The sequence below is a fragment of the Arachis ipaensis genome, chromosome B02 (genome assembly GCF_000816755.2).
Source record: "Arachis ipaensis cultivar K30076 chromosome B02, Araip1.1, whole genome shotgun sequence".
Lineage (NCBI taxonomy): Eukaryota > Viridiplantae > Streptophyta > Magnoliopsida > Fabales > Fabaceae > Arachis > Arachis ipaensis.
In genome coordinates, this window is record NC_029786.2 from 22,047,057 (window position 1) to 22,062,385 (window position 15,329).

At 28.4% G+C, this 15,329-nt stretch overlaps 1 protein-coding gene and 1 long non-coding RNA gene across 3 annotated transcripts; both read left to right on the forward strand.

The window, feature by feature from the left end:
* Positions 3,270–6,346, forward strand: LOC107625105. Of its 2 annotated transcripts, none has more exons than XR_002357234.1 (5): positions 3,270–3,737; positions 4,819–4,969; positions 5,274–5,449; positions 5,595–5,743; positions 5,936–6,346. It is a non-coding gene; the product is annotated as an uncharacterized LOC107625105 (long non-coding RNA). The 2 variants fall into 2 exon arrangements; XR_002357233.1 differs by having other exon boundaries at positions 3,272–3,737; positions 5,270–5,449.
* On the forward strand, positions 10,935–13,075 carry LOC107627019 (protein NLP9-like). The gene is given in 5 exon segments (XM_021115665.1): positions 10,935–11,401; positions 11,404–11,687; positions 11,752–11,872; positions 12,017–12,313; positions 12,437–13,075. Coding segments are annotated over 5 exon segments (1,350 nt in total). The 5' UTR covers positions 10,935–11,001; the 3' UTR covers positions 12,685–13,075.

Genomic DNA, 15,329 nt, shown 5'->3' on the forward strand with positions numbered 1-15,329 from the left:
TTTTGGTTTACATTATTATTATTATTATTATTATTATTATTATTATTATTATTACATATACACCAAATGTAATAATAATAATAATAATAATAATAATAATAATAATAATAATAATAATAATAATAATAATAATAATAATAATAATAATAATAATAATAATAAATAATTAATTAATTAATTAATTACAGTTTTATATGAATAAATATTTTATTTGATCACCTACTAATTTAAAAACTTAGCTATACAAGGATACACATAAAATATATAATAATTAAATAAAATATCTGGCAAAAATCGAATAAAATAAGAGAAAGAAGACAAGAATCTCAATCTTCTCTTTACTGGGTATCCGTTTTCCAAGATTACAACCTTACTAGATTAGTATCCACACAAAGAGAAGACTTTGCTGGGTATCCGTTTTTCAAGATTACAACCTTACCAGTAGGGCTGCACACGGATCGGATCGGATCGGATCGGATATAGCCTAAAATTCTATCCGATCCGCACTGCACTCATCGGATACGATATCCGTATTTTTTCAGGCTATATCCGATCTGATCCGATCCGCATACTTGCGGATCGGATCGCATCGGATATCGGGTATATCCGCATAATTAAAAAAAAAAACTATTTTAAGATTTTGTTTGGCTGTTTTTACAAAAAAAAAAAAAAATATCCAAAAAATTTATTTTTCACCTGTTTAAGCCTATTTACTTCTAAAATATTATCAATAAAAGTTCTCTTGAATAACAAAAATGAAATAATAACACAATATTTATGTTTAATTACTCTAAGTTGAAGTACAACATAAAAAATTAAAAACAAGATATCATAAAATTCATAAAATAACACACTAAAATTCATATCACATTAGGGTCTACTTTCTTAAACTATGCTATTTATATGAGATGTGCGGATATGCAGATTTACAGATCAGATCCGCGGATATCACTGCCAAATCTGCAATCCGATCCTACCATAGTGCAGATCGGATCTGATCCGATTTGATGACTCTGCTGATCGGATAATATCCGCAAAATTCGGATCGAATGCAAATAATTACCGCGAATATGTGGATATTATCCGATTCATGTGCAGCCCTACTTACCAGATTAGTATCCACCGTTTTTCAAGATTACAATTTTACCAGATTAATATCCACACAAAGAGAAGACTTATTTAGTCCACTGATTGAGTTTTTGTTTTTTTGAAATGGATTATAAAATGAGAGAAAGAAAAATAAATAAAAAATAAGTTCTTGATTAATTTTTTTTAAGATACCTATGTTGCAGCAAAACTTAATTATCTCTAAATCTCTGTGAGATTTATAAGTTTTTTAATTAAAGTATATAAGTTGTCTTAAGTTTTAATAATAATAATATAAATATATATGATACTAAAATAACATAATAAAATTAAACTCATGATATTTGTATGTTTAATTAGACATGTTGTGGTAATTAATAAAAAAATAACAATGAAATGATTTTTGAGACTTTTTTTGGATTTTATCTTTACATATAGATTAAAAAAATAGAGACAAAAAAGTACTTAAAATGAAAAACAGAGAGATAAATACATAAAAAAAATCTCAAAAAAAAAATTATCGCTCCAAAAATTAGGATAAAAAACTCAATCAAAAGAAAGAAATTTTTGTTAACTTTTCTTTTTGTTTTGTTCTCATACAAATGACAAATTTTTAAATTTTAAGTCTCTCTCTTTTTTTTTTTAAAGAAAACAAAAACTGATTTCATGTTTTATTCAAATTGATAGTTAAATAGTTACTGTCAAGAATGAGATAAATAGTTCTAAGTTGTTTTTATTCCAGTTTTTATATAAAATAATCAATAATTTAAAATAGATATTAAAAATAAGTTTTTATATAATTTTGTTGCTTTTATTTTCATAAGATAGTCTAATTAATAATAGAAATTAATATCGTGCATAAAAGGGATGGCAAAATTTCTCGAGACGCGGGAATTTCTGCAAGGATTGTCCCGAATGGGATTCGACTGTGGGGAATTTTCTCCGTAAGAATGGGGACGAGAGACAAAATTCTTCCGAGGCAGGTGCGGGGATCCGAGCAGGGATCCCCGCCCCATATCCGCTAATTCCTGAAATTCATAAATTTACTGAATTGTCCTTAATAGTTTATTTCTCATATATATTTTTAGCCATTTCCCAGACACACACACATATATAGAAACCCAAAACTCCTAATCCTCATTTACATAACTTTTCTTCAATTTAGAAATCCCTAACGCTGTCCATACTCCATCCAACCTCTTTGCAGCCACCCTCTCGCCACTCTCTCTTCTCACCGCATCGTCACACTTCACCGTACCATGATCATCACTGCGTCGTGCTCTCTATTTGCGGTGTTTCTTTCCGTAACTCTGTCATCGTATTCATTCTCCTCTCTGTTGCCACGTCTCCCACCTTGTCCACTTCTCTGTCCTCTGGCTCGCCGTTGCGTCCCCCCACTGCGTCATTTCGAAAGAAGTCACCATTTTGTCGTTTAGGCTTTTTGTATAAATCTTGTTGTTTTTGTATAGAATGGATACTTATACCTCTAATCATATGAAAATTAATAATTAGTTAAAATGATCAGATAGATGAAAAATGGGATTCTTGCAAAAACACTACTACATTTTGAACATTTGGTAACATTTATTGCTTAACATTTATTAAAGCGTTAGTGATTATTATAAAATTATATATAAAATAATATTTATAATAAAATGTTAGTAAATATATATAATTTTTTTAAAAAACTTTAAAAATGTTACCTATTCCGATCATGGAAATCAAGATAGGAGACTACCCTAACTGCTCGGAGGGAAGAAAGAAATATTTACTAACCGTTTCCATTCCCATTTCCGATATTCCCACAAAACTCGCCTTCTCTCTGCTTCCTTTAATTCTCTCTGTAAGAATTCCCAAATTTGCCATTCTAATTTCAGGAAGAAGCAATTGAAATAATTACTGAAACTGAAGGAAGGAATTGGTACATCTTCGTCGTTGCTTGTTATGGAAAGTAACGGTTTCAAATATATGTGCTTCTAGCTTTAATATTACTGGTTTAACCTTGCTTTTTATTTAATTATTTTTTTTATCTTAAATGAGATTTATTTTTTAATTATCATATATACTAGATAGTTTGATTATAATATATATTACAGATAAAGTGAATCATCTTATTATTTTTTATATTTATTATAAAAAATAATAAACCATATGCAAAATGAAAAAATTGAATTAATCTATTCGTTTTTTTGGGAATTAATAATATACAAAACTCCTTGTTTTGGTGTTTATTTATTTAATGTTAAGTAGGTGTTTAGCGTGTAATTAGCTAATTAAGAATCATGTCGAGGCCCTGAGTGGAGCTTTGAGCAGGATAAAGCATTTGAGAATGCCTTGGGTACTTACCCTGAGGACGATCCGGATCGATGGGAGAAGATTGCTGCCGATGTAATTGGGAAGACTTTGGAAGAGGTTAAACAACACTATGAGCTTCTGGTTGATGATGTCAACTTAATTGAATCTGGGCGTGTGACTCTACCGACTTATAATTCTACTTTAGAAGGCTCAACAGGCAATGCTAGTGATGAAGGAGCTGGCAAGAAGGGTGGCCAACCTTAGAATTCGAACAACGAGTCTAATAATGGATCTAAGGCTTCAAGATCAGATCAGGAACGTCATAAGGGTATTGCTTGGACAGAAGATGAACACAGGTCAGTTTATTGTTTACTTAAGTATTTAGAGAACCTGGGTACAGTTATATATGGCTGTAGGAAACTTCATAAGGTAGTTTATCTATTTTAATTTGTTACCGTTTCATCTCAATTTTGTTGTGTTAAACCATATCATTTTGGAGCTTTATCTGATTGTAGTCTCCATATCCTGGTCAATCTTTGTAAATGTCATGACAGCTTAGAAGTTCTTTTCCACCATAACAAATTGTTTCTTCTAATCTTGTTAGTTTAGTTTCCATTCACTCTTAATTGTTGAGACAATTTGTAGTGCTCCTTTGGCAGGGTTGCCATTGCTCTGGTTATAATTGATTTCCAGTAGGTTGAAATCGACAACACTTTGATTATTTCCAGTAGGTTTAATAACTAATTTGAGAAAAATAATTATTCAAAAAAAGTATTTTTGGCAAGAAGTAATGATGATGATTTTTCCCCTTTTTGACTTCTTCTCATTTGACGAGTGGAATTAACACCCATTTTTTTTAATAACAACTTATTTTCTAATTTTCTGCTTAATTACACAAAGAAAAAGTGTACATTGAGAAATATTTAACTAATCAAGTACTATATAATACTTTATGTTTATTTAATTTTCCAATAAATATCCCTAATGTGTGCCTAATATTGAGCAACTTCAATAGTAAGTGCGGATGAACCTAAATGTTGGCTGCATCCTCAAGCCAAGTCCATTTTGATTGTGTATAGTCAACTTTTTCATAACTAGGGATAGTTGCATGAACATCATTCACGCCATACTTGATTCTTAAGCAAGTATAGACATTGACTAGGGAAATAGTTGTTTAATGTACACAATTAATTCAAAACAAAAGTATAATTATTGTAAGTTTGATACTTTGATGATGGAAGACATTAGTTTTTATTGGCAGTATTAGATCTCAATCCTTCATGTTCTCCCTCAATAAGTTACATTCTATTTACAGAGGTATAAATTTTCTTGTCTGATTTAGCACATTTAAACATTTTTCATCCAAAAATTATTTGCAGCCATGCATATTTATATACTTAAAAATTAATCCTGTGATTTTGGTTTATAATAATTCAGGAACCAAGCAAGGCTACAGAGAAATCTAATGTACCTAGCAGCAATATATGATTCTCAACCATAACCACATTTTATTGGACTGCTCCCCAAATTCTGCTTGTTGCCGCTACCGATAATCCTCATTTTAGCAACTGTTTGAACTTCAAAACAAGTAGGATTTTCTTATCCATATCTTAATAAGTGAATGCATGTGTTAGATTATATGTTGTACTTGATTTTATGCATTATTGTCAAGAATTCTTTGATCTCTTCTTCTAATTGTTTGGTAGAAAGTTTGAGGAGGTACTTCTCCTATATTTAGTCTTGAGATTTTATCTTACATACCTTCTATAATTGTTATAGTGTTATGGCAAATTATAATGCCTTGTTTTGCAACAATAGTTTGGTAAAATGCTCCTTATTTTAGTTTTTTTCCTTCTCATTTTGGACATTTTGAATTTTATAATATTAGTTAGTCATGGATAAGAGTTGGATGCTCAAACCGCGAACTTCTAAGAAGTACTGCATTATAGAAAAACAATGAAAAGGACACTACATTTATGAAAAGGGTAGCAAGCCAAAACCCGATCTTTCAATACTACCAATTGTTGAAGAGTTGAGAAGACTTGCCAATATTATGCCTGGTGGAAAGGTGCTTTTCTTTTGAAAATTCTGTATTGCAAGTGATTGTTTGATCATAAGCTTCCTCTCTCACTAGATTGAATCTATATCTTCTTGAATTTGCTCGTCGGCATTAGCTTGTGTAGTGAAGCTGATAGCATTTATTCCTTTTGCAGCCTATATCTATTACTGACCAAGAGATTGTAGAGATGATACTCTTTCCAATAGTGAACGAGGCATGCCATGTTTTATATGAAGGAATGGTTATTCAAGCATCAGACCTCGACATTGCTTGTGTTCTTGGGATGAGCTTCCCTAGTTACAGGTGGGTTTACCCTTTCCTTTTTCTTTCCTAGTCTAAAATATTGAAGGGCTAAAGCTAAGAAAAGAAATTTATAAAAGCATTGCAAAATCATTTTCTTCCATGTAATAATTTGTAAACTATTTGAACTCTTAAACCATCATTTATGTTACTGCCCCTTTTGTACTTATCTAGTCCAGCATGTTTTATGATCAGCTTTTTGGTTGGGGCAAAGCATGTATATAACAGCCTAAAGAAATGGTCAGAATTATATGGTAACTTCTATAAGCCATCAAGGTATATGGAGGAAAGGGCAATTCAGGGCATTCCTTTGTTAAGACTTTATATCTGTTATTTTCTATTTGAATTTTATGGAACTTAGTATTTTCAATTTCCTTTGTACATGAGAAAAAAAATGTTAAATTGACATAGTTACCTTAGGATATTTGGATAGTTAAAGTTGAAAAACCAAGATAACTAAGTCCTGCTTACTTTCTTGTATGTGACTGCTTACTTCCTTTTGTACATGAGAAAAAAAATTGTTAAATTTCCTTGGTGTAAGTGACTGCTTACTTTCTTGTGAAGTCCTGTAAATGGTAACTAATGAAATTCATGCTCTTCTGCCTATTATACTCTCTTCCAAGATTGTATTTAATGAGGAAGTTTCTAAGAATCTGGAAGTTGGCCCCCGGGCCAGAAAACACTTTACTTCATGGTCTGGTGTGGGTTAAATGTTACTAAAGATATTGTGTATTTAAATGTTACTAAAGATTTATTATAATATTTTTTTTTGTTAGCAAAGAAAATCTTTTGTAACATTTATTTGAGTATTACTATAGAATATCTATTGTAATATTTTTTAAAATGTTATTAGAAAGACTTATTGTGACATTTTTTAAGTGTTACATAAAATATCATACAGAAAATATCTAAGGTAACATTTTTCTAAGTGTTACAAAAATTATCTATTGTAACATTTCTCTAAGTGTTACCATGAATGGTCTATTGTAATATTTTTCATAATATTACTATAGAATATCTTTTGTAACATTTTTACTAAATGTTATTAAATTTTTAGAAAAATGTTAGTAGAACTCTTTAGTAACATAGGGTATATTTAACATTTGTTAAAATATTACTAATATACATAGGTAATATTTTTAAAATTTTTTAGATTTTTTTGTATCTTGAAGTGCGTTTTTTTAGATGCATTTAATATAGTTTTTTTTTAGATCTCCTTGACAAAAGAGAAATTTTATCATTGGACTAATTTGCATTTTTAAATTGTATTTTATATGTAATATATCAAATTTTTTTGTGTTTTAATTTTATATAAATTACTCTATGCTTTTAATGTTAATAAGATTTTTTAAATATTATTTTTTATATTTTCTTATTCTTTAATTTTATATAAGTTTCTATATCCTTTCAATGTTAATCAATTCTTTTTAATAGGTATAAATTGAGTTAAATTCTAATTTATTCTCACATTTTATATATACTTTTTGTTATATCACTATATAAATCAACATTCACTTTATGTAATTTTTTTTATCTCTCCTCATATAATCTCATAATTCTTTTTTTTTTCCTACCACTTTTGCTAAATATATGTAGTAAGTGATTATGTAATTGTATTTATTAGGAAGAAAGTGAAGAAAAAAATGATAGTGACCCAACCAACCATGAAAAAGAAGACTTGACTTAAATTACTTTAGCTCTTTTGATTTTAATTGAATTACTTTTAACTATTTTATTTCATTTCTCATGTGCCTTATTATTATAGCGTAGGATTTTTTTTTTCATTTTTTTTCTCACTCTCATGACATTTATTTTTCTTTAGATTACTCTATAATTTCATATTCTCTTCTTCTCTACTTTTATATGGGATACTATATGTCTTCAATGTTAATATTATTTCTCTTTATTAGCTATAAACATAATTCATCATCTTTTATACTCACTCTTTCTTATGGTTATTATTTAGTGTTACAATTTAGGATTCTTCTTCATTTTCTTTTCACTCTTATGTCATTTATTTTTTAGGTTACTCTGTTTTTTATAATCTCTTACTATTTGTTTTTATATAAGATACGATATGGTTTTAATGTTAATGTTATTTCTCTTTAATAGGTATAAATTGAGTAATAAAACATAATTCATCCTCTTCTTTCATACTTACTCCTTCTTATATTTTTTATATAAATCAACATTTACTTGACACCACTTCTTTATCTTCTCTTTCACATAATATCATGCCACTTATTTTTTTCCTCCGTTTTTATTGATATTTTGCACAAATATTTAAAGAATTCAGTTGATAGCCACAATTCTTTTTTTTAGTTTAATAAACATATGTATGAAGTAATAAATTCTTAAAATACTATATATATATATATCAGTTTTGAATTAGTCTCAATTTATCCTTTATTACTTCTCCTACGATATGTATTAGTAAGAGATAGGGATGACAGGATTTGAAATTCAAAAATTTATTATTTTTGGATCACCAATTTAGTATTCTATTCAAAATATTTTTTTTAATAAAATAAATAGATTCCAAAATAGATATTTATATGAGTTTTAAGTAAATTTTTATTTAATAGAATTATTTTTATATAAAGATTCTATTAAAATTAAATAAAAATAATTCTAAAATTCTGTTTCTTTGATTTTATTAAAAAATATAACTATTTGAAACTATTTTAGTTAATATTATATACAAATTATATATTCTATTAGAGAATAGAATCCAACTAATTCAGAGTATTTCAATGTTTGTATTTTTTTATACAATTTTTTTTTTAAATTTTTCGTAGAAATTGATTGCGCTGATGAATAAGCTTTCAATACTGTCCAAAAACATTTCCTATTTCAAAGAGTTTTTTGGATATTTTTTTAATCTCGAGGTGCGTTTATTTGAAACAGTCATACATCTAATATAGTGATAGTGATTGCGCTGATGAATAAGCTTTCAATGCTGTCCAAAAACCTTTCCTTTTATAAAGAGTTTTTTGGATTTTTTTTATCTCGAGGTGCGTTTCTTTAGAACTGTCATGCATCTAATATAGTGATAGTGATTGCGCCATTCAAAAACCTTTCCTTTTACAAAGTGCCTTTTTTATTTTTTTTATCTCGAGGTGCGTTTCTTTGGAACTGTCATGCATCTAATATAGTAAATGATTGTGTTATCCAAAAACCTTTCCTTTTACAAAGAGTTTTTTGAAATCGTCATGCATCTGATATAGTGATAGTGATAGTGATAGTGATTGCGCTGTCCAAGAATTCTTTTTATCTAGAGCTGCCACACATCTAATATAGTTTTTTTTTGGGATCTCGAGATGCGGTCCATACATCTAATATAATTTATTTTTTTTGGATCTCGAGGTGCAGTTTTTTAGAACCGCCATGCAACAAATAATTTTTTATTAGGTTTAAGAAAGAGTCATAATTTTCTTTTAAGTAATGGAAAGGGCGAATAGTGGGAATCGAACCCACGTCTTCTCCGTGGCAAAGAAAAATTTTACTATTGGACTATATTTGCATATTTAAATTGTATTTGATACGTAATATATCCATTTTATTTGTGTTTTAATTGTATATAGATTACTCTATACTTTTAATGTTAATAGGATTTTTTAAATATTACTTTTCATATTTTCTTATTCTTTAATTTTATATAAGTTACTATATTCTTTCAATGTTAATAAATTCTTTTTAATAGGTATACATTGAGTTAAATTCTAATTCATTTTGACATTTAATATAGTGAGTGATTGCGTTATCCAAAAACCTTTTCTTTTACCAAGAGTTTTTTAAAACTGTCATGCATATGATATAGTGATAGTGATTGTGCTGTCCAAGAATTTTTTTTATCTCGAGATACCACGCAACTAATATAGTTTTTTTTTTGGGTCTCGAGGTGCAGTTTTTTAGAACCGCCACGCAACAAATAGTTTTTTTTATTAGGTTTAAGAAAGAGTTAGAATTTTCTTTTGAGTAATGGAAAGGGCGAATAGTGGAATCGAACCCGCGTCTTCTCCTTGGCAAAGAAAAATTTTATTATTGGATAATATTTACATATTTAAATTGTATTTGATACGTAATATATCAATTTTATTTGTGTTTTAATTTTATATAGATTACTCTATGCTTTTAATGTTAATAGGATTTTTTAAATATTACTTTTCATATTTTCTTATTCTTTAATTTTATATAAGTTACTATATTCTTTTAATGTTAATAAATTCTTTTTAATAGGTATAAATTGAGTTAAATTATAATTCATTTTCACATTTTATATTTATTTTTTGTTATATCACTATATAAATCAACATTCACTTTATATAATTTTTTTTATCCCTCCTCACATAATCTCATATCTCTTTTTTTTGTCCTAGCACTCTTGCTAAATATATATAGTAAGTGACTATGTAATTGTATTTATTAGAAAGAAAGTGAAGAAGAAAATGACAGTGACTCAACTAACCAAAAAAAAGAAGATTTGACTTAAATTACTTTTTAATCCTTTTGTTTTTAATTGAACTACTTTTAACTATTTTATTTCTACTTCTCATGTGCCTTATTATTATAGCTTAGGATTTTTTTTCTTCTCACTCTAATGACATTTATTTTTTCTAGATTACTCTATAGTTTCATATTTTTCTATTCTCTATTTTTATATAGGTTACTCTATACTTTTTATAGTCTCTTGCTATTTATTTTTATATAAGATATTGTATGGTTTTAATGTTAATGTTATTTCTCTTTAATGGATATAAATTGAGTAATAAAAGTATAAAACATAATTCATCCTCTTCTTTTATTTATTTTTTTACCAAAGATAGGAGACTCAAACCCGTAACCTCTTAATTGAGTATGAAGAGACTATGCCATTTGAGCTATAACTCATTGGCCATCCTCTTCTTTTATACTTACTCCTTATGTTTTCTATATAAATCAACATCTACTTGACAGCTCTTCTTTATCTTCTCTTTCACATAATATCATGCCACTTATTTTTTTTTCTCCATTCTTCCTAATATTTTGCACAATTTACAATTTTTTTTTAATTTTTGGTTTAATTGTATTCACAAGTTATTTTATTCATATATTATTTCTTTTTCTTTTAATAATTATATTTTTAATATCATTTAGTTAATCTAAGGACTACTACGCCTCCACGTCTTATGTCAAGGTACTGTAAAGAACAAGCTTCCCCCAACCGCCCCCAACAACAATAAATAGAAGACAAGAGGCAAAAACAAAGTTGAACTTTCACAATGATGTGTTTTCATATGGATTTAAAAACTTCTTACTCAGATTGGTTATTTTCTGTGCAGTGTCTATCAAATAACAAAAGAGCAGCTTTAACAGAGATAATTGATGTGTTACGAGCTGTGTGTCATGCGCATAGTTTGCCACTGGCATTGACATGGATCCCCTGTTATTATAGTGAGGGGATAGGAGATGAAGCTTCAAGAATACGGATTAAAGATGGGCGTAAAATTCCTGGTGAAAAAACTGTACTATGCATTGAAGAATCAGCTAGCTATATAAATGATATTGTGGTAGGAGGATTTGTTCATGCATGTGTTAAACATTATCTCGAGGAAGGGCAAGGTGTAGCTGGGAAAGCTCTTCAATCAAATCGTCCATTCTTCTATCCCGATGTGAAGGCCTATAACTTGTACACCATGCGTGAAAATATAAGTTGAATGCTGCCGTTGCAGTCAGGCTAAGGAGTACTCATACCAATGATGATGATTACATAATAGAATTCTTTCTACCTGTCAATATGAATCGAAGTCAAGAACAGCAACTTTTATTAGACAATCTATCAGGTACTATGCAGAGAAAGTGTCAGACTTTGAGGAAAGTTTCGGATGCTGAATTATACGGGATAGAAGGCTCGAGTTTTTCCTGTATGTCCTTGACAAACAATGAAACTGAAACTGCTCATAACCAGGTATATCTTAACAGTTGCTTCATTTGAGAAATCATTTGTTATAATTTATGATTCAACTTTGTAGGATATGGAGGGATCAAGAAAGCAGATTGAGAAAAAGAGAAGTCCAGTGAAGAAGAATGTTAGCTTGAGTGTTCTCCAGCAATACTTCTCTGGTAGTCTTAAAGATGCGGCTAAAAGCCTTGGTGATAAGACTACTACAGCTTTGTCCTTGCTTATTTCTTTTAATTTATTCAATCAGCATATTATTTTGGGTTAGATGATAGATGATAAATATTTGTGAAAAACACCAAGATGATTATTATTGACAAGTAATTCTTCTTGAACAGTTTGCCCAACAACCCGGAAAAGGATATGCAGGCAACACGGAATTGCAAGATGGCCATCGCGCAAGATTAATAAAGTTAATCGTTTAAAAAAAATACAAACCGTGCTTAACTCGGTCCAGGGTGTGGAAGGAGGACTGAAGTTTGATCCTTACACGGGGGGACTTATGTCAGGTGGATCAATCAACCAAGAAATTAATGCACGTAAAAGTTCTCTCTTTCAGAAGAAATGTTCTGTAAAACATCCTGATCCTGCAGCGAAAGATGCAGTCACCATATCTCCGGCATTTGGAAGCAAAGGTAAGAATTTAGCCGTTAAATTCGAGGATGATAATGATAATGATGTCTGTCTGTTGGGAAACCAGCTTCTGCATTCAGACATGCTTATATCTAATTCCAAGGGTGAGTTGAAGAAAAACAAAGCTTTTTCTGTTGGTGTAGATTCAAAACCAATAGCCAAGGATGATGGTGGATTATGCCAGGAACCCTTTCCGGTTTCTATTTTGGAAAGTTCTAGATGTGATGTAGCATATCATAGTCCAAACTCCCTGGTTGCTGATGAGATGGAAACTTATCTGAATGGGGCTGACAAGCTCGGCGAGCATCACAATCCTACTACTTCAAGCATGACAGACTCGTCAAATGGAAATTTGAGAATCGGAAACATTTGAAAGGAAAATCACCTTGTGTTGATAGTGGATAAAAAATTATTGTCAAAGCTGCCTACAAAGAAGATATGATCCGTTTCAAGTTTGATCCTGCAGCTGGTTGTCTCCAGCTCTATGAAGAAGTTGCAACAAGATTCAAATTACGAATCGGATCTTTCCAACTCAAGTATCTCGACGATGAAGACGAATGGATGATGATGGTAAATGACTCAGATGTGGAAGAATGCATAGAAATATTGGATGATCTTGGCACCCGTGCTGTGAAATTTCTTGTTTGCGAAATGCCTAGTGGTTTGAGCAGCCGTGGATTTAAAACAATTTAATTATCAACAAAGATATAATACTTATATTGGTCTCTAAAGTTACAACTTAATTTCAAAAATTTCGATTTACTTAATTTAGTCACTTGGTAGTTATGACTCATATTGGTTCTTGATCTTATTTTTGTCACAGTCTCACAGAATCGTTAATGACATGTTGAGATAGACTACGACTACTACGCTGTACTTTCTAGCGACTATTTGATGTAACAATTAAAATTTTTATACTTTAATTTTTTTTAATAAAACACTTAAAATCCTAATGTGAGTTACGGATACTAAGTTAAAAGATCAAACTAAGTAAATTGAAACTTTAAAAATCAGATTGAAGTTCAAATATAATTTTAAAACAAAATTTTAACTTATGTAGTGATTAATTTAAATGAGAATAAACTAAATCAAAATTCAATATAATTTTTATCAATGTTTTTAAATTCAAAATTTCTATACCAAAATTAACTAAAATTTCTCTTTAAATTAAAATTTTAACGAAATAATTACTTTAATTATCTCAACCAATGTGCCAATTAATTACTTTTATGTCTTAAAAACTGTATATGAAAAAAATTAATTAGTTTGTCCACTTTAATAAATAGTTATTTGACTAACATAAAAGAGACTATATTTTCAAAATTTTTAAAAATTATGTTTTATATATATATATATATATTTTTATGAATGTGATATATTTTTTATGTAAATAATCTTTTAAAAAAATCTAATAGTTAATCTATTACTTTTTTTGTTTTAGTCTAATTTAAATATTTTTTATTGTTTTTGAAAAAAATCTTTTAAGAAATTTAATAATATGTGACGAAAAACACCAAATAAATTATATCGAAACCAATTAAAATGCAATCCGAAAACATCTTTAGCAAAACATGAAATAGGCATTTTTATTTGAGTAGTCCCCTAATAAAAATGGAAGAAGTCTAAATGAGTTTTACTTATTAGACGGAAAAGGTCAAGCTTTTGAATCTTAAAGCGCCACAACAAAAAAAAATCTTAAAGCACTCTCTTAAAAATGGATAATATCTTTTACTTTTTTAAATAAGAATTTAATTTTGATACAATGTTAATGTAAAATAGTTTTACATATATATTTAATTACGTAATATTATATCAACAAAATTAATAAAACTAAGCGGCTAAATCATTTTTGAACCATGTCCAATCAAATTTTGTAAATTATATGCATGCTCGTTTCGTCTTTGTCTTTATCATCTCTTTCTCCTTCTTCTTTTTTTGTGTGATTCTTTTTTAACAACATCATCATTATGATCTTCTTTATCATCATCTTTTTTTTTATTTTTCTATGTTTAGCAAAATTATTAAGCATATATATATATATATGTTGTGCACAGCACAAAATTTTGAGTGTATAGCATACAAATTTTTGAAGAATTATATATCTAGAATTTTGATTCCCAACCAATAAAATATACGCAACACAAAAATAATGGTGCATAACATAAAATTTAGTGTATATCATAGAAATTTTTAAAAAACTACATGTGCAGAAACATTGATATTCAACAAACAAGATTCACAAGCACAAAAATTTTGATATATAGCCCAGAAAATTTGGTACATAGCACAAAAACTTTTATGCAAACACAGAATTTTTTAAAGGACCACATATCCAAAATATTGACTCATAAAATCAACGAAATACATTCACAACAAAATTTTATGTGCTATATAAAAAAATGATGCTATATATAAAAATTTATGTACTGTGTGTAAAAATTTTTTTATTATATGATAAGTTTATACTATGTACAAAAATTTATGTGCTCACCAAAAAAAAAATTTCTTTGCTGAAAAAATGCGGAAAAACAAAAAACAAAAGTGTATGACGCATGAGTGCATTTTTTTGCTGACTTATACCAACTTGATTAAAAAAAAAATGCTTGTACGTGTAACATCATCGTAACAACTATCTCTAACATTGATCAATAATCACCAAAATAATCATAAAAAAGCCAATATAATTGAATTACGGTATAAAATATTAAATTATTAATACATAAAAAATAAACTATTTAAATAATAAGTCATATTTTTTAGAAGTTAAAACAATAAAACATGACCATCATGTGAAATCCACATTTGAGTTATACTATGTCCACCAAAACTATATATGTTCATCTTTAGACACTACTTACTAAATAAGGAAATAAGGAATGTTTTCTTGTTCGTTAAAAATATCTCAACTTTTTATTTTTTATATTTTATATTAAATTTAAAATTTATGATTAGAATTTAGACTTCAAAATTCAAAGAGAGTTGCATTCTTTATTTTCTCCAACGCATTAGTAATCGCTA